Source organism: Panicum virgatum, chromosome 6N, assembly GCF_016808335.1.
Source record: "Panicum virgatum strain AP13 chromosome 6N, P.virgatum_v5, whole genome shotgun sequence".
Classification (NCBI taxonomy): Eukaryota; Viridiplantae; Streptophyta; class Magnoliopsida; order Poales; family Poaceae; genus Panicum; species Panicum virgatum.
The window spans coordinates 41,271,042-41,288,770 of NC_053150.1; the positions used below are offsets into that span (position 1 = coordinate 41,271,042).

The 17,729-nt window shown below is 45.9% G+C and overlaps 1 protein-coding gene and 1 long non-coding RNA gene across 7 annotated transcripts; both read left to right on the forward strand.

The window, feature by feature from the left end:
* Nucleotides 1-3,376: 3,376 nt before the first annotated feature.
* Nucleotides 3,377-16,300, forward strand: LOC120677283. The gene is made up of 3 exons (XR_005676245.1): nt 3,377-3,478; nt 3,773-4,414; nt 16,015-16,300. It is a non-coding gene; the product is annotated as an uncharacterized LOC120677283 (long non-coding RNA).
* A 6-nt stretch (nt 16,301-16,306) lies between these two features.
* LOC120677281 lies at nt 16,307-17,631 on the forward strand. Of its 6 annotated transcripts, none has more exons than XM_039958428.1 (4): nt 16,307-16,384; nt 16,532-16,666; nt 17,057-17,231; nt 17,345-17,631. In XM_039958428.1, exons 1-4 carry the CDS (start codon nt 16,378-16,380, stop codon nt 17,397-17,399), a joined length of 372 nt encoding a protein of 123 aa, XP_039814362.1. In that variant the 5' UTR covers nt 16,307-16,377; the 3' UTR covers nt 17,400-17,631. The 6 variants fall into 6 exon arrangements, with proteins under 6 accessions (XP_039814362.1, XP_039814367.1, XP_039814366.1 ...); XM_039958433.1 differs by having other exon boundaries at nt 17,057-17,137; nt 17,259-17,631; XM_039958432.1 differs by having other exon boundaries at nt 17,057-17,137.
* The last annotated feature ends 98 nt before the right edge of the window (nt 17,632-17,729 follow it).

Sequence of the window (17,729 nt, forward strand, 5' to 3'; positions counted from 1 at the left end):
ATCTGGATAGAAACGAGCGAGCTGAGGTTGCACAAATCATGCACAGATCCAGCGAGTAAGTCTCAATTCTAGAAGCCTAAGTGTAGACGTACTGTGTGTGTATGAGTACTGCCCCAAGCCGAAAGAGAGAGAGAGAATACTGTTGTTGTACAATGTTTGGCAAAAACACAAAAAAAAAAAACAAGAAGAGAATAGAGAATGGATCGGGTGCGCAACCAGCAAAACGTATTCTCCCAACTGATCCGCTCCAAGTAATATATATACAGAACCAAAAATACCCTAAAATCCCCAGACAGGCGGATCTGCCTGGTGCCTTCCCGACTGTTCCAGTGAACAGTAGAGATAGGCGATTTCTCTCTCCACCAAAATCTTCTCGAGGAGACCAAGATTTTGGCTGTGAGTTCTTCTGTGCGCCCGTGATTCCTTCTTGCGACGCACTCCAGTTGCTCTCCCTTCGCTCCTTCGGAACCGGTTTGCTTTCCTGCTGCTCCAGACTTCCATCTTCTGCGGCTCGGGGCGACCAAGGGGTGAACCTTGCTTCACTGCCCGCCCTTGGCTGCTCTTGCTGGGGTCCTGGATGCGCTAGGATTAGTGGAACGGCTGGGGAAGGGAGAGATCTTCAGACCTCAGGTGCTAGTAGAGCTTCAATCGAGGAACAATGGCGGGGAAGAATGACTTGCCTACAGGGGTGTTCAAACAGGGAGCAGGAAAGGAGACAGGAGGTCGACCTTCAGAGGATAAAATGGCTGAAATGATAAGCCATTTGCACCTCACTGCGGAAGAAAGCGATGCTCTAGAGGTCGCAGATGATATAGAAGAGGGATTGGCAACATCAGATTCTGCGATTATTGGCAAGGTTCTTTCGCAAGGAGTTCTGCACATCCAAACAATCATGTCAGCTTTGAAACCAGCATGGGGAAATCCGAAGGGACTGACGATGAAATCAGTTGGGGATAATTTGTTTATAGCTGAATTTGGCCTAAAGAGGGATAGGGATAGAGTTTTGGAAGGTTCACCATGGACTGTTGGTAAGCAAGCTGTTCTTACTCAAGAGTTTGATGCTTCTATGAGACCAGGAGACATTCACTTTGAGGAAATGTCTATTTGGGTAAGAATTAAAAACCTCCCTTTTGGTCTGATGAATGGGAAGTGGGGATATGAGATAGCAAACAAAGTGGGGACTGTAGAGAAACTTGATTTGGATGATCAAAACCGTGCTTGGGGGCCTTATCTCAGAGCAAAGGTGAGGATCAATATTACAAAGCCGCTTCGAAGAGGTGTTTCGATTTTCTCAACCAAAAGACAAAGGCCAGAGTGGTATGAGGTGTGCTACGAAAGATTACCAAATTATTGTTATGCATGTGGAATCATTGGGCATTCTTCAATAGAGTGCCCTACACCAGCTGATCGAGATGAGAATGGTCTTCTTCCTTACAGTACCGACTTACGAGCTCAGGTTGATAGAAAGAAAAACTTTTTTGTTGACATGAACAGCCAAGGCTCTACTTCAATAGGGAAAAACAACACAGATAATGGGCAGGGATCAGAGCCAACACGTTCAATTACAAAATCATCTTACAACCAGACTTTTGGTACTGGTGTTCCAAGAGAACAGAATGAAAGTCATAGTAATGATGATAAAGGGGGCGAGGATACACTTCCCAGCAGAATAAATAACATAGAGGGGGCAATCTTGAATGATAGTCCAAAGCACGATATCCCAATTTGCATAAGAAAAGAAATATCTCAGGAAAATAGCTGTAACTCTTCAGGCCAAGGGAAAAAAAGAAAGCCTTTTCAAAGTTCTGAACAAGGGGAGAAAGATTTAATAATGGAAGATACTAATGGTGCTGGCTATATGGAAATGGCCTTAGTGGCGGTCCAGCCAACTGGACCACCTTATACTAGAGCGGCTTACGCAGATGATGAACCATATGAAGTAGTGAATGAACAAGTTAAGAGGCAGAGGAAGGAGTATGGACCCACACTGAGTATATCGGCGGTGGCTGGGACCCAGCCCCGCCGAAAGCCATGAATCTCTTATGTTGGAACTGTCGAGGTTTAGGGACGGACTCGACAGTTGGTGAGCTTCGTCATTTGGTGAAGCGATATCGTCCCTCCCTCCTGTTTTTATCGGAAACTAAAATGAGGGATACCAAAGTGAGGAAATTTATGTGGTCTCTGGGGTTCCATGGCTGTTTTGCAGTTAGTAGTGAAGGGAAAAGTGGAGGTTTGGCTTTATTTTGGGTTCAGGAATGTATAGTTTCTCTGAAGCATTATTCTCCAAATATTATAAATGTTACTATAGGTTCAGAAGCAAATCAATTATGGAGAGCTTCTTTTGTCTATGGTGAGCCGAGGTCTGAATTGTGCCATAATTTTTGGGATCTTTTGCGCTTTGTTCGTTCCCAGTGGTCTGGACCTTGGCTCTGTGCCGGGGATTTTAATGAAGTCCTGAGCAGCGATGAACATCTGAGCAGAGGGGAAAGAGGGGAGCAGCAAATGAGGTTATTTAGGGATTGCCTTGAAGACTGTGAATTATCTGATTTAGGCTTTTCTGGGCCAAAGTACACCTAGAATAATAGGCAGGTTGGAAGTGACAATGTGAAAGTATGCTTAGACAGAGCAGTGGCAAATGGTCATTTTATCCAACTCTTTGAAGATTATCATGTTGAAAATGTCATCACATCAACTTCAGATCATTATGCCATTCTTGTATCAATTAATCGAGATTCTCAGTATAATGATAGGAGTTCCTTTGATAACAATTTCAAATATGAAGCAATGTGGGCAAGAGCACCAGATTATAATGATATTGTTGAAAATAAATGGAAAGAGGATTTTGAGGGGCCTAGAAATCTCCAATCATTTTGGTCAAACCTAAGCAGAATGGCGACATCTTTAAAACACTGGAGCTCAAGAACTTTTGGGTCTATCCGGAAGGAAATAAAAAAACTTGAACGACAGTTGGCGATGCTTCGTTCCTCAAGTGCCACACCAGCTTTTTCAGTTGAAGAGAGGAGAATTGAACGAAAGCTATGTGAAGAAATTATGGCTCGCCAACGTTCTAGAGTGGATTGGCTCCAAGCGGGTGACCGAAACACTTCATTTTTTCATGCCAGAGCCTCTGTCAGAAGAAAAACTAATAGAATTTCATATCTATTGAGAGAAGATGGTACAAGGTGTGAAGACAGAGAGGAGCTTAAAGGTATGGTCCGTGATTTCTATACAACTTTATTTTCTGCAGAACGTTGTGACCATATAGATGATATTCTTGAGGCCATCCCGTGCAAAATAGACCAAAGCATCAATGAAATGTTATGTAAACCCTATACAGATGAGGAGATACATGAAGCTCTGTTCCAGATGGGACCGACCAAGGCGCCTAGTCCTGATGGCTTCCCGGCGTTGTTTTACCAACGCCATTGGGATTTTTTACAGGCTGATATCTGCACAGCTGTTAGGGATTTTCTACAAGGTGATGCTATCCCAGATGGTCTCTGTGACACAACTATTGTTTTAATTCCTAAAATATCAAAACCTGAGAGGTTGAATAATTTTCGTCCAATTAGTCTATGCAATGTGCTTTATAAAATTGCATCAAAGGTCCTTGCTAATAGACTAAAAAATTTCCTTCCATTTATTATTTCTGAAGAGCAAAGTGCTTTTGTCCCAGACAGGCTTATTACAGACAATGTTTTAGTTGCTTATGAATGCATGCATACCATTCGTAAACAAAAGGCCAACACCCCTTTCTTTGCTTTGAAAATAGATATGATGAAGGCTTATGACCGGGTCGAATGGAAATATCTTCAGGGAGTTTTAAGTAAGATGGGTTTTGCTGATGGATGGATCCAAACTGTAATGAAATGTGTGACAAAGGTGCGATATGCCATACGAGTTAATGGTGAACTCTCAGAGCATTTTATTCCAACAAGGGGATTGAGGCAAGGAGATCCCATCAGTCCATACCTTTTTCTCTTATGTGCGGAAGGCCTATCTTGCTTAATGAAAAAAAAGAAGCTGAAGGTAAAATAAACGGTGTAAAAAATGGGAGAACTGGACCAGCAATATCTCACCTCCTTTTTGCAGACGATAGTATTTTTTCATTAGAGGTGATATGAAGGACCTTCAAGCTCTTAATGAGGTGTTGCACTTGTACAGTGAAGGAACAGGCCAACGGATTAATTTTCAGAAATCATCACTTTTCTTTGGTGACAAATGTCCGGAACAAGTTAAGGATAGAGTTAAATCATATATCAATGTCCGTAATGTAGTTGTGCAAGCAAATTATTTGGGCATGCCGTCTTGGGTGGGGAGATCTCCTACAAGCACTTTCAATTTCTTACCTGAACGTATGTGGAGGAAAATAAGAGGCTGGAATGATCGCCCCCTTTCAAGGGCTGGTAAGGAGGTTGTAAGCATCTAGGCCCTCAAGGTATGTTTCGGTGATTAATGACAACCATTATTGTGACTAATGAGTTTGTGCAGCTTAATAGATCATTATCGCTCATTTGGTCATATGTCAAAAGAGGCCCCTCAATTTCATTATTCAAAAAGGCGATCTCGGTATTCAACTCAATTTTATGTCAAGACTAAGGATCTTTCTAGTCCTAAGTGTCATAAGGTTGAGAAGGACACTTAGGTTAGTATAGGTTTTATAGTTTTGTAGTGATCGCACTATTAAGAGGGGTTAAGGCTAAGTAACTTGAGCATGGACATGGTCATTTGAAAATGGATGCACACTATGGTCACTCAGGTTTCTAGAAGTTCAAATAAGTGGTTCTCAAACTATATCTCAAGAATATTTGGATTTCATTCAAGACTCAAATCAGAAAAGACAAAATCAGAAAAAAGTCTATACACCGGTTTAACCGACGCTCTCAATTTTCTATACGTCGGTTGAACGAAGTCAGCAGAGTCTGGACAAATTCAATACACCGGTTAAACCGACGTGTTTGAATTTAACGTCGGTGCATTGGTCCAGAGTTGGTTTTTCCAGGGAAATTCAAGTTCTATTCACCGGATTAACCGACGCTATTTGAATCAAGACGTCGGTGCAATTGACCAGTGAGATGGTTTTTCAGAGGAATTTAAAAGTTGTACTCACCGGTTAAACCGACGATAGGTTTGAGTTAACGTCGGTGCAGTTGTCCAGAGACTTGATTTTTCAGTGGTTCAGTGGACAACTACACTCACCGGTTAAACCGATGCTACGTCGGTTAATCTGCCCCAGTTGTAACGGCTAGTTTTCAGAAGAGGCAGTTTACATTCACCGGTTAAACCGACGATGACAATGGGGGGTACGTCGGATTAACCGGCGCTACGCAGTTTTCTGGCAGCTTTTCTCCAACGGCTCTATTTGTGTGAGCTGCCTATATATACCCCTCCAATGGGTCATTTCGCCCACTCTTGACACCAGGCAACATCCATACACTCATACTATAGTCAAGAGCCACATTGAGCTTCATCATTCACATACTTGTGCATTCAATCAATCAAGAAGCAAGATTAAGGACTTGAGTAGAGAGAAGCTAGTGTGCATCCGTTCTTGGTGATCGGTTCTTGCTCAAGTGAAGGCCTTAGCTTGTTACTCTTGGTGATTGGCATCACCTAGGCGATCTTGGTGATCAAGGTGTTTCTCGCGGAGCTTGCCAAGGATTGTGGGAGCCCGGAGAAGAAGATTGTACGTGGCTTGATCTCCACCACGCCGGGATGGTGAACAGAGACTCTTAGTGAGCGCCCTCGTCTCGGTGACTTGGGAGGTGACAATACTCTTTGTGAGTGTCACAACGTGGATTAGGGGTGTGTGCCAACACATCGATACCACGGGAAAAAATCCGGTTGTCTCTTGTCCATTCCTTTTATTCAAACATTTTCTTTCATGCAATTTACTCATGTGCTTGACTTAGAGATCATAACTTAGCTCTACCTTGCTAGGCTTTAATTTGTTTTAGCTCTCTTAGCTTGTGTTAGAAGCTTAGTTATCCGGTTGGTGAATTGGTGCACTCGTGCAAAGTTAGAGCTTGCCCACTCCGATTTGCTTGGCAAGTACAATGACTTGCTCAAAAAGCACAATGAGTCACTTGTACTTGCTAAGCAAGTTGAAGAAAGCCACAAAAAGCTTAAACAAGAGCATAGGGAGTTGGCTCACAAGTATCAAGAACTTGAATTTGCCTATGAAGCAATTGACCCAAGTCTTGAGAACTTTGCTCATGAAACTATTGAGAAGGTCAATGCTTCTACTTCATGTGATGACCTACTCATTAATGCAAATGCTACTAATGCTTTGCCCGAGCTTGCACCTTCTAGGGAAAAGGAATTGATGGATCAAGTTGCAAGCCTCAAGAGTAGTGTGGAGAAGCTCTCAAGAGGAGAATACATCCACAAGGAGATTCTCTTCAACAATGCCCGTGACTATGGCAAGAGAGGTCTTGGTTCATTTCCGGAGCCAAACATAGCTACTACTCCTTCTCCGGAGATCAAGATTAGCTTCATCAAGGAAGTTGGATCATATTGCCAACATTGCCAAGTCACCGGGCACCACACTAGGGAGTGCACTTCACCATCACGTCCTCTTCCTAAATTACCCAAGAATTACTCTTCAATGTTTGAAAATAACCATTTTCTCTTGAGTAAAGTGAAGGGCAAGGTGAAGACCAAATTCATTGGCAAACTCACTAAGGAGTCAAAGAAAAAGCTCCCCAAGCAACTTTGGGTCCCAAAAGCTCTTGTCACACATGTGCAAGGCCCAAAGCTTGTTTGGGTTCCTAAAACTCGAAAGTGAATTCTCATGTGTGTAGGTGAACTACAAAGCTGGTGGAAAACATTGGGTACTAGATAACGGTTGCTCTCAACATATGACCGGCAATGATAGCATGTTCACCTCCCTTGAAGACCCCGGCGATCATGAACATGTCACCTATGGTGATAACTCAAGGGGAAAGGTTTTAGGTTTGGGTAGAATAGCAATCTCTAAAGATTTATCTATTTCTAATGTCTTGTTTGTAGAAGCACTTAGTTTTAATCTCATTTCTATTGCTCAATTGTGTGATCTTGGACTAACGTGTACCTTTGACAAGAATGGTGTTGTAGTAACTCTTGAAGAAGACAAGTCAATGGTATTCACGGGGTTTAGGCATGGCAACATCTATTTAGTGGATTTCTCTTCAAAGCAAACAAGCACCATGACATGCCTCTTCACCAAGTCTTCTCTTGGATGGCTTTGGCATAGAAGAATTGCTCATATTGGCATGAGCAACCTCAAGAAAGCCCACAAGAGAGGGATGATCACCGGCTTGAAGGACGTCACCTTTGACAAGAACAAGCTATGTAAAGCATGTCAAGCCGGGAAGCAAGTTGCAACACATCATCCCATCAAGACGATGTTGTCTACCTCCAAGCCGCTCGAGCTACTACACATGGATCTCTTTGGTCCAACTACATACAAGAGCATTGGTGGTAACCTCTATTGCCTAGTAATCGTTGATGATTTTTCACGTTACACTTGGGTTATGTTTCTAGGCGATAAGGGTGAAACTCCGGAACTCTTCAAGACATTTGCAAGAAGAGCTCAAAGGGAGTACAACTCCCCAATTGTGAAGATCCGGAGTGACAACGGCACCGAGTTCAAGAACATGAAGATTGAAGAATGGTGCGATGAAGAGGGCATCAAGCATGAGTTTTCCGCCACCTACACGCCTCAACAAAATGGAGTGGTGGAAAGAAAGAACAAGACTCTCATCACCCTAGCTAGAGCAATGTTGGATGATTATGGCACGTCCGAGAAGTTTTGGGCGGAAGCAATCAACACGGCGTGTCATGCATCCAACCGAGTATATCCTCACCGACTCCTCAAGAAAACTCCATATGAGCTCATCACCGGGAAGAAATCAAATATATCATACTTTCGGGTCTTTGGTTGCAAATGCTTCATCTATAAGAAGAAAAGGCTCGGTAAGTTTGAAAGTAGATGTGATGAAGGTTTCTTTCTTGGTTATGCATCAAACTCCAAAGCATATAGAGTATTCAATCAAACCTCCGGGTTAGTTGAAGAAACATGTGATGTGGAGTTTGATGAATCTAATGGCTCCCAAGAGGAGGTTGTTGGCTATGAGAATGTAGGTGATGAGGAGATTGACGAAGCTTTGAAGAATATGTCTATTGGGGATATCAAGCCGGAAGAGGTGCATGAAGACAATGATCAAGGGGGAGGACCTTCCTCATCTACACCAAGCACCTCCACGGCGCCCCAAGTGGATGAAGATCAAGAAAAAGATGATACACAACCTCAAGAAGATGTGCCAACGCCAACACCCCAAGTTCAAGAACAAGAAGAGCAAAGTGTTCCACCACAAGCACAAGTCACTCATGATCCACCCCAACAAGCATCCACGCAAGTACCGCTAGTGAAGCATGGTCGCATCTCCAAGGATCATCCAATTGGTCAAATCATTGGTAGTCCATCAAAGGGAGTAAGAACTCGCTCTAAACATGCTTCATTTTGCGAATATCACTCGTTTGTTTCTTGTATTGAACCCACTAGCATAGAGGAAGCGCTTGAGGACTCGGATTGGGTGATGGCCATGCAAGAAGAATTGAACAACTTCACCCGCAATGAAGTTTGGGTCCTCGAAGCTCCTCCAAAAGACAAGAACATCATCGGCACCAAGTGGGTCTTTTGGAACAAGCAAGATGAACATGGGGTAGTGGTACGCAACAAAGCAAGACTTGTGGCAAAAGGGTTCTCTCAAGTCGAAGGTTTGGATTTTGGTGAAACTTTTGCTCCGGTCGCAAGACTTGAAGCTATCCGTATCCTTCTTGCTTACTCTTCACATCATAACATTAAGTTGTATCAAATGGATGTGAAAAGTGCATTCTTAAATGGCGTTATTAACGAACTTGTTTATGTTGAGCAACCTCCCGGGTTTGAAGATCCGAGGAATCCTAACCATGTTTATAGGTTGCACAAGGCACTCTATGGGCTCAAACAAGCTCCAAGGGCTTGGTATGAGAGGCTTCGTGACTTCCTAATCATGCAAGGCTTCAAGATCGGGAGGGTGGACACCACGTTGTTCACAAAAGACGTCAACGGGGATCTTTTCATTTGTCAAATTTATGTTGACGATATTATCTTTGGCTCAACTAATGATTTACTAAGCCATGAGTTTGCTACCATGATGTCTAGGGAATTCGAGATGTCCATGATTGGCGAATTGACCTTCTTCCTTGGTTTTCAAGTCAAACAAATGAAGGAAGGGATATTCATCCATCAAGAAAAATATACTAAAGATATCTTGAAGAAGTTCAAGATGGATGAGTGCAAGCCAATCAAGACACCCATGGCAACCAATGGGCATCTCGACTTGGATGTGGACGGTAAACCGGTTGATCAATCCCTCTATCGTTCTATGATAGGGTCTTTGCTTTACCTTACCGCATCTAGGCCCGATATAATGTTTAGTGTGTGCTTGTGTGCCCGCTTTCAAGCTAACCCAAAGGAGTCACACCTTTCGGCTGTGAATAGGATCCTTCGGTATCTCAAGCACACTCCTAGCATAGGCTTGTGGTACCCCAAAGGCGCTAGTTTAGATCTCTTGGGATACTCGGATTCGGATTTTGCCGGAAGCCGTGTGGATCGCAAGAGTACCTCCGGGGGTTGCCACTTGCTTGGGCGTTCTCTAGTTTCTTGGTCAAGTAAGAAGCAAAATTCCGTGGCTTTGTCCACCGCGGAAGCGGAATATATAGCGGCCGGTGCATGTTGTGCCCAAATCCTATATATGAAGCAAACCCTTTTGGACTTTGGTGTGAAACTAGATAGGATCCCACTCCTTTGTGACAATGAAAGTGCCGTAAAAATTACCAAGAATCCGGTTCAACACTCTCGCACAAAGCACATTGATATTCACCATCACTTCTTGCGTGATCACGAAGCCAAGGGGGACATTTCCCTTCAAGGTGTGAGATCCGAGGAGCAATTGGCGGATATATTCACAAAACCTTTAGACGAGAGTACCTTTGTTAGGCTAAGGAATGAGCTTAATGTGTTAGATGCGGCAAACGTCATGTAAGTTGCCATGTCATATAGAAAAATGCATACATATAGGACACTTGTCTAACCACGGTAAGATAGTGATGAGCAAGGGTTTAGCTAGAGGTGGTGGTCCACTTGTTTTCCTCTAGGCTTGTAGAAAGGCTCATCATGAAGAAGCTTCCCGTGGGTTCAAACTTGACAAGTAGATCTTAATTTCTTGTTATGCATTTCTTGTCATATAGATGTGCACTTCATGTTTACTATACTTTCGCATGTGGTTGTAGCTTGCATTATCATTGCATGCGTAAGGGTCACAAAGGAGATCACTTGATGAAAATGAGACTTGTTTTCATATACAAGATCTTAATTCATAAAAAGTGAAAAGAGCAAAGTGTTAGGTGCGTTATTGCCTAGTGAGCAATGTCATGATGAGTTTGAAGCTTTCTATCTTCAATATTCCTATGACATAGCTCATACATTTTATTTGGCGCTTTGTCTCTCTTGCGGCTTTTCCTTGTGTTTGAAAAGAAATTTATTTAAGCAAGTGTGCTATCCTATTTATTTTGAGGGGTAAAGTCGCCTATGCAAGTCCATTAACTTGAGTTTATTTGAATCTTATAAGTTTATTGGACTTAGCATAGAAGAGTGAGCTGAGAGAGGGTTTTCGGGTTCACCGGTTAAACCGACGTTCAATGGAGCATCATCATCGGTTTAACCGGCGTTACTAAGTTTTGTCTCAGCTCAGTCAAGTTTCAGGCGTTCAACCGGCGTATACAAAAGTCAGAGCATCGGATCAACCGGTGATAGTAAATGCAAATCAGACCTAGCAATCAACCGATGTTTTGATCTATCAACCGACGAGTACACTCTTGACATCATCGGTTCAACCGGCGTTCAGTTTCAGATCTGCAGAAGCCTCGGGTGAACTACACCGACGCAATCAACCGGTGATCAAAACCTAGGCGTCGGATCGACCGGCGTTAAGAAAAATCGTGGGCCCGCCTGTCATATATGTCTCTTGCCCGCGCTGCCGGCCCCTGTTTCTCTTCTCTCTTCACGCCGCCGCCGCCCGACTCGTTCCCCTCGCGCCGCCGCCTTCCCTCCGCGCCGCCCGCTTGCCCTCAACCTCGCGCCGCCGTTTGTCTACGCAGCCGCCACCACTCCCGTGCTCGCCTGCACGCTCACCGCGCCGCCCGCGCAACCACTTGCGCCGCCTACGCGCGTAGCTGCTGCTCCTCACCCGCGCCCGCGCCGCCATCACGCCAGCCGCGCTCGCCTCAGTGCTCCAAGCGCCGCCCGCTCAACCTTGCCAAGCGCCGCCGTGCTCCACGCCTCCACGCCGCAGCCGCAGCCCCACGCCGCAGCCGCAGTCCCACGCCGCAACAGCACCCGATCAGCGCTCACCAGGTGCTCGACAATTTGCTTGTTCGAGATGGGTCGCGAAAAGAGAAAGGGAAAAGAAGTTGTGGTCGAGAAGCCCGCTCGCAAGCGGACTCGTGCAGAGAAGGAGGCCGAGAGGGCCGAGATGGTGGCCAAGGCCGCCGAGGAGCAGGCATCAGGTCGCGCTCGTCCGTTTCAGATCAGGGAGGACCCCAGAGGCAGAGGCAGAGGCAGAGGCAGGGGCATGGGTAGAGTCAGAGGTGCCAGGGCCACCAGAGCCGCGACGGCAGCAGCAGCAGAGTCAGATCAGTCAGATACAGCTGCAGATTCAGATTTAGAGGCAGAGCAGTCCGAGCAGTCTCAGGGGCAGAGCACACAGGAGTCACCGACTCTACGACGGTCTGGCCGCACTCGGCAGACATCCCCAGCAGCAAAGACTTCACCAGCGACCGAGCGTCGCACTGGACCGAGGACGCGAGGAGGTCACCAGCCACAGGAGCCTCGCAGGTCCACAGCTGCAGCAGCAGCAGCTCGTAGAGCCGAGGCCCTAGAGGCCGAGCGCGCAGTGTTCCGTATGGACACTGTTGTGCGTCTGGAGCCAGGTGTGCTGCTCCAGAACTTGACCAAGGCCAATGCGGCGAAGGTCAAGAGGCTCAGGTGGAGTGTTCAGGAGGAGGACTGGTTCCCCGTGACAGCCGAGTCGACCGTAGGTTCTGGACGCTTCTTCAGGCCAGTTTCTACGAGACCTACCAGAGGCGGGGTCACAGGATCTTCCCGCACAGAGTGCTTGACTGGGTGTCTCTGAGGACAGCCGCAGGGGGAGCAGATGTCAGAGAGCACTTCGCTCACTTCAGGGGCCTGCCCAGGTTACTCCAGATTGAGCAGAACAGATATATTGAGGACTGGGTCAGAGTCTTCTATGCCACGGCCTGGATTGCTCCCGAGCGTCGAGCAGTACACTTTGTTTATGGAGGCCAGGTCTTTGGTTTGTCGAGAGCGACGATAGCAGGGATTCTCGGAGTTGACTTAGTTGACGTCTCCCTGCACGAGATGGTTTACGGAGATGCAGATCCACCGCGCAGAGCGATGATTGGCGGGATTGCACCTTCTCATGAGGCGATCTCTCAGTGTTTCCGCCAGCCGTTCCCTGCCTCCTACGCCAGAGTTCCCAGCCTGCTGACCCCAGAGGCATACGCAGTACACATGGCACTCCGGAGGACTTTGCTACCGAGGAGTGGCTACCCAGAGGGGTTTACAGGACTGCAGCAGCTCCTGCTTCTACACATCCTCACTCACGAGCCGTTTGACATAGTTGACTTTATTCTGGCTGAGATAGAGGATGTGATCACAGACGGGATGGGTGTGGTGCGACAGTTTCCCTTTGCACACTGGATCAGCTATATATGTTCTATGATTGTGCCAGCAGAGTCACCCATCAGCGCTCCCTACCGTCACGACGAGGCTCCCCGGTTCCCAGTTTACCGACCGACAGCTCCACAGGACCGGAGGAGGGGCAGACAGGCAGAGAGAGCTGCTATGGCACAGTTGTCACCAGAGGCACAGGCCCGTGTGGCACAGGAGGACGAGGCACTGCTTGCCGCCGAGGCACAGCTTCCCGGAGGAGAGGATGAGATACACTGGTCTGAGCTTGAGTCAGACTCCTCCGAGGACGTTGAGTACTTTCCTTCAGCTGCCCCAGCCAGTCACGATCACGAGGCAGGAGGTTCAGGAGAGCCAGCACCTCCGACTTCAGCAGCTGCTACAGTCTCTGAGTCTCAGGTGACTCAGCCGTCCGAGCTCACTTCACTACTACAGCAGCTCGTGACCCAGCAGAGGGAGGACAGACTTGCTCAGGAGGAGGCCAGGAGAGCCCATGAGGCCCAGATTGCTGCTATACAGAGAGAGGCCGCCCGAGAGCGGGCTGTGACCGAGGAGCGTTTTGTCGGCCTCATTGACAGAGTTTCACAGAGGACAGACGCTCAGTTTCAGCAGATGCAGCAGGGGATGATGGCGATGTTCGGGATGATCTCACAGCTTTACTCTCACACCGGACTCGCCCCGCAGCAGCCAGGACAGCCAGGCCTTCAGGGTGTTGAAGCACCTCAGCTTGCCGTCACACCAGCTCCTCCTCCTCCAGCTCCTACTGCAGCCCCAGCTACTACAGCGACACCGGAGACCACGTTCTCGATGTCAGCACTCTTTGGGTCTGCCGGTCGTCCGCTCTTTTCACCACTGCCGGCGACCACACTCTTTCAGGACTCACCGTCAGCGGTTCAGTCGGTCGCCCTCCCTTCCTCACTTCAGGCAGCACCTTCAGGGGGAGGAGCAGTAGAGGAGTCCCTGCTTCCACAGTCGACGCAGCCGGCAGCCTCAGCAGTCACCTCTTCAGATATTGATACTTCTTCTGCTGACCCGGTTACAACTTCTACGGATCCTCTACCAGGCAGTGCCAGCACGAGAGCCTCCACGACAGTCACCCCCCCAGTGAGCTCAGACCCAGACCAGCAGCTTCCGTCTGTCACCGAGGGTGAGAGTTCTCCGTCCGACGACGACGACCCGGACCGCTTCGTCGCCGTACCACGACAGCACGACCCGTAGCTCGCCTTTTGGTGCTTTGATGCCAAAGGGGGAGAGGTGTTAGGGGGAGCACCAGAGTTAGGGGGAGGGTAGAGCTAGAGAGAGCTCGTAGTTATCAGGACTTTGATTCTTTGTATCACATTTGGTGTTAGTTCATGGATATGTACTTTTGTCGCTTGAGTATGCCGTGCTTTGAGACATATCTATGAATTTCGTTTGAGCCGTTGAGCTCTTTGGTCCTTCTTTTCGAGTTCGCTTGTGTTTATCCTGCTTTATCTTTCTCGCTCTCTCGTCATTTATGTTTGTGTTGTCATCAATCACCAAAAAGGGGGAGATTGTAAGCATCTAGGCCCTCAAGGTATGTTTCGGTGATTAATGACAACCATTATTGTGACTAATGAGTTTGTGCAGCTTAATAGATCATTATCGCTCATTTGGTCATATGTCAAAAGAGGCCCCTCAATTTCATTATTCAAAAAGGCGATCTCGGTATTCAACTCAATTTTATGTCAAGACTAAGGATCTTTCTAGTCCTAAGTGTCATAAGGTTGAGAAGGACACTTAGGTTAGTATAGGTTTTATAGTTTTGTAGTGATCGCACTATTAAGAGGGGTTAAGGCTAAGTAACTTGAGCATGGACATGGTCATTTGAAAATGGATGCACACTATGGTCACTCAGGTTTCTAGAAGTTCAAATAAGTGGTTCTCAAACTATATCTCAAGAATATTTGGATTTCATTCAAGACTCAAATCAGAAAAGACAAAATCAGAAAAAAGTCTATACACCGGTTTAACCGACGCTCTCAATTTTCTATACGTCGGTTGAACGAAGTCAGCAGAGTCTGGACAAATTCAATACACCGGTTAAACCGACGTGTTTGAATTTAACATCGGTGCATTGGTCCAGAGTTGGTTTTTCCAGGGAAATTCAAGTTCTATTCACCGGATTAACCGACGCTGTTTGAATCAAGACGTCGGTGCAATTGACCAGTGAGATGGTTTTTCAGAGGAATTTAAAAGTTGTACTCACCGGTTAAACCGACGATAGGTTTGAGTTAACGTCGGTGCAGTTGTCCAGAGACTTGATTTTTTAGTGGTTCAGTGGACAACTACACTCACCGGTTAAACCGATGCTACGTCGGTTAATCTGCCCCAGTTGTAACGGCTAGTTTTCAGAAGAGGCAGTTTACATTCACCGGTTAAACCGGCGATGACAATGGGGGGTACGTCGGATTAACCGGCGCTACGCAGTTTTCTGGCAGCTTTTCTCCAACGGCTCTATTTGTGTGAGCTGCCTATATATACCCCTCCAATGGGTCATTTCGCCCACTCTTGACACCAGGCAACATCCATACACTCATACTATAGTCAAGAGCCACATTGAGCTTCATCATTCACATACTTGTGCATTCAATCAATCAAGAAGCAAGATTAAGGACTTGAGTAGAGAGAAGCTAGTGTGCATCCGTTCTTGGTGATCGGTTCTTGCTCAAGTGAAGGCCTTAGCTTGTTACTCTTGGTGATTGGCATCACCTAGGCGATCTTGGTGATCAAGGTGTTTCTCGCGGAGCTTGCCAAGGATTGTGGGAGCCCGGAGAAGAAGATTGTACGTGGCTTGATCTCCACCACGCCGGGATGGTGAACAGAGACTCTTAGTGAGCGCCCTCGTCTCGGTGACTTGGGAGGTGACAATACTCTTTGTGAGTGTCACAACGTGGATTAGGGGTGTGTGCCAACACATCGATACCACGGGAAAAAATCCGGTTGTCTCTTGTCCATTCCTTTTATTCAAGCATTTTCTTTCATGCAATTTACTCATGTGCTTGACTTAGAGATCATAACTTAGCTCTACCTTGCTAGGCTTTAATTTGTTTTAGCTCTCTTAGCTTGTGTTAGAAGCTTAGTTATCCGGTTGGTGAATTGGTGCCCTACTAGCATTGCATAGGTTAAGATTGCTTTACTTTGTTTTAGAATTTGAAAAAGGCCCAATTCACCCCCCTCTTGGTCCATCGATCCTTACAGAGGTTATGTTTAAATCAGTCATTCAAGCAATCCCAATATATGTTAGGAGCTGTTTCCGCCTGCCAGCTGCAATTTGTGATAAGATGAGGACAACAATCTCGAATCATTGGTGGGGCATTGAAGAGGGTAAGAAAAAGATGCACTGGCGTTCATGGGAATGGCTGACCGCCCCTAAAGCCATGGGTGGCATGGGGTTTTGAGATATGCAAATTTTTAATCAAGCTATGTTGGGCAAACAAGCTTGGAGAATTCTAACTGTTCCTAATTCGCTTTGTGCGAGAGTGCTCAAAGGGCGCTACTTTTCTTGTTGTTCTTTTTGGGATGCGTCTCAGCCCCGAAGTTCATCTTTCACATGGCGCAGCATCATGTATGGTAAGGAACTTTTAATGAAGGGTATCATATGGAGAGTTGGAGATGGGAGAACAATTCGAATAACTAGAGACTACTGGGTTAATGATTCCAGCATGCTTAAACTAATTGTCTCCATATCTGATAATTCAAATGTGTATTCTCTTATAGATGGAGCAGCTGGCAGCTGGAATGAAGAGATGGTTCGAGCTTGTTTCAATGAAGATGATGCTGAAAAGATTTTGCAGATACCTCTGTGCCATACTCCTTGTGAGGATTTCCCAGCTTGGCTACACACTAAGTCAGGTATCTACACGGTTAAATCAGCTTACTTTTTAGCAATGCTAGAAAGCTTCCATGTCTTTTTGGGTGAAAATGGTAGAGGTGAAACATCTGATCAAAGTAAAATCTCTAAGTCCTGGAAATGTCTATGGGCAATTCAAGCACCACTTAAAATGAAAATAGTATTATGGAGAATGGCTCATGACTGTCTGCCAACCGGGTCGCAACTTAAAAAAAGACATATCCTTGATTTTGATGCGTGCTGCTTTTGTGGGCGAGAAGAAACCGTGGAACATGTGTTTTTTATGTGTCATTTTGCTTCTGAGATATGGCGCCAAGTACGAAAGTGTTTCAATATAAATTATAAGATGCATGCTTCTGCTAATATTAGACATTGGCTTTTTGATTTTTTAGAGGCCGCAGAGGATCATGAAGCAACAGTTTTTGCAATCACAGTATGGCACATTTGGGAGTCAAGAAATGCAGTTAGAAATGGTGAGAATATGATGCATCCCCAATCCATTGCACAACGAGCAGTAGCTTACATAGAGATGTTTCTGTTACACGTGACACAACCAAAAAATCAAAGGTGTGAGTCTAATTTCTCTGTATCTAGATGGACTCCACCGCCGATTGGTTGGTTGATGCTCAATGTGGATGCTGCTCTTTTTAAAAATCCATCTCGTATTGGCGTGGGTGTAGTAATCCGCGATCACGATGGGGATTTCAAAATGGCCTTTTGCAAGGTGATGGATAGGATTAAAGATCCTGAGATGGCTGAAGCTATGGCAGTCCGATGTGCTGTTATTTTTGCGAAGGAAAAAAATCTTCAACATATTGTTGTTGCATCAGACTGTCATAATATCATCAAGAAGTTACAATCACAAAATCTAGACAGATCTGAAGTTGGTGCTATCATATGTGATATAAAAAACTTAGTAAGAGAGGTTACATTCTCTTTTATGTATATTCGTCGAAGTTGCAATGAGGCAGCTTATGTAATGGCTAGGCTAGCAGATCAATTTTCTGAATCTGTTTGGTGTAATGAAGCTCCGGATGCAATCCGGGCTATCCTTTGTAATGACCT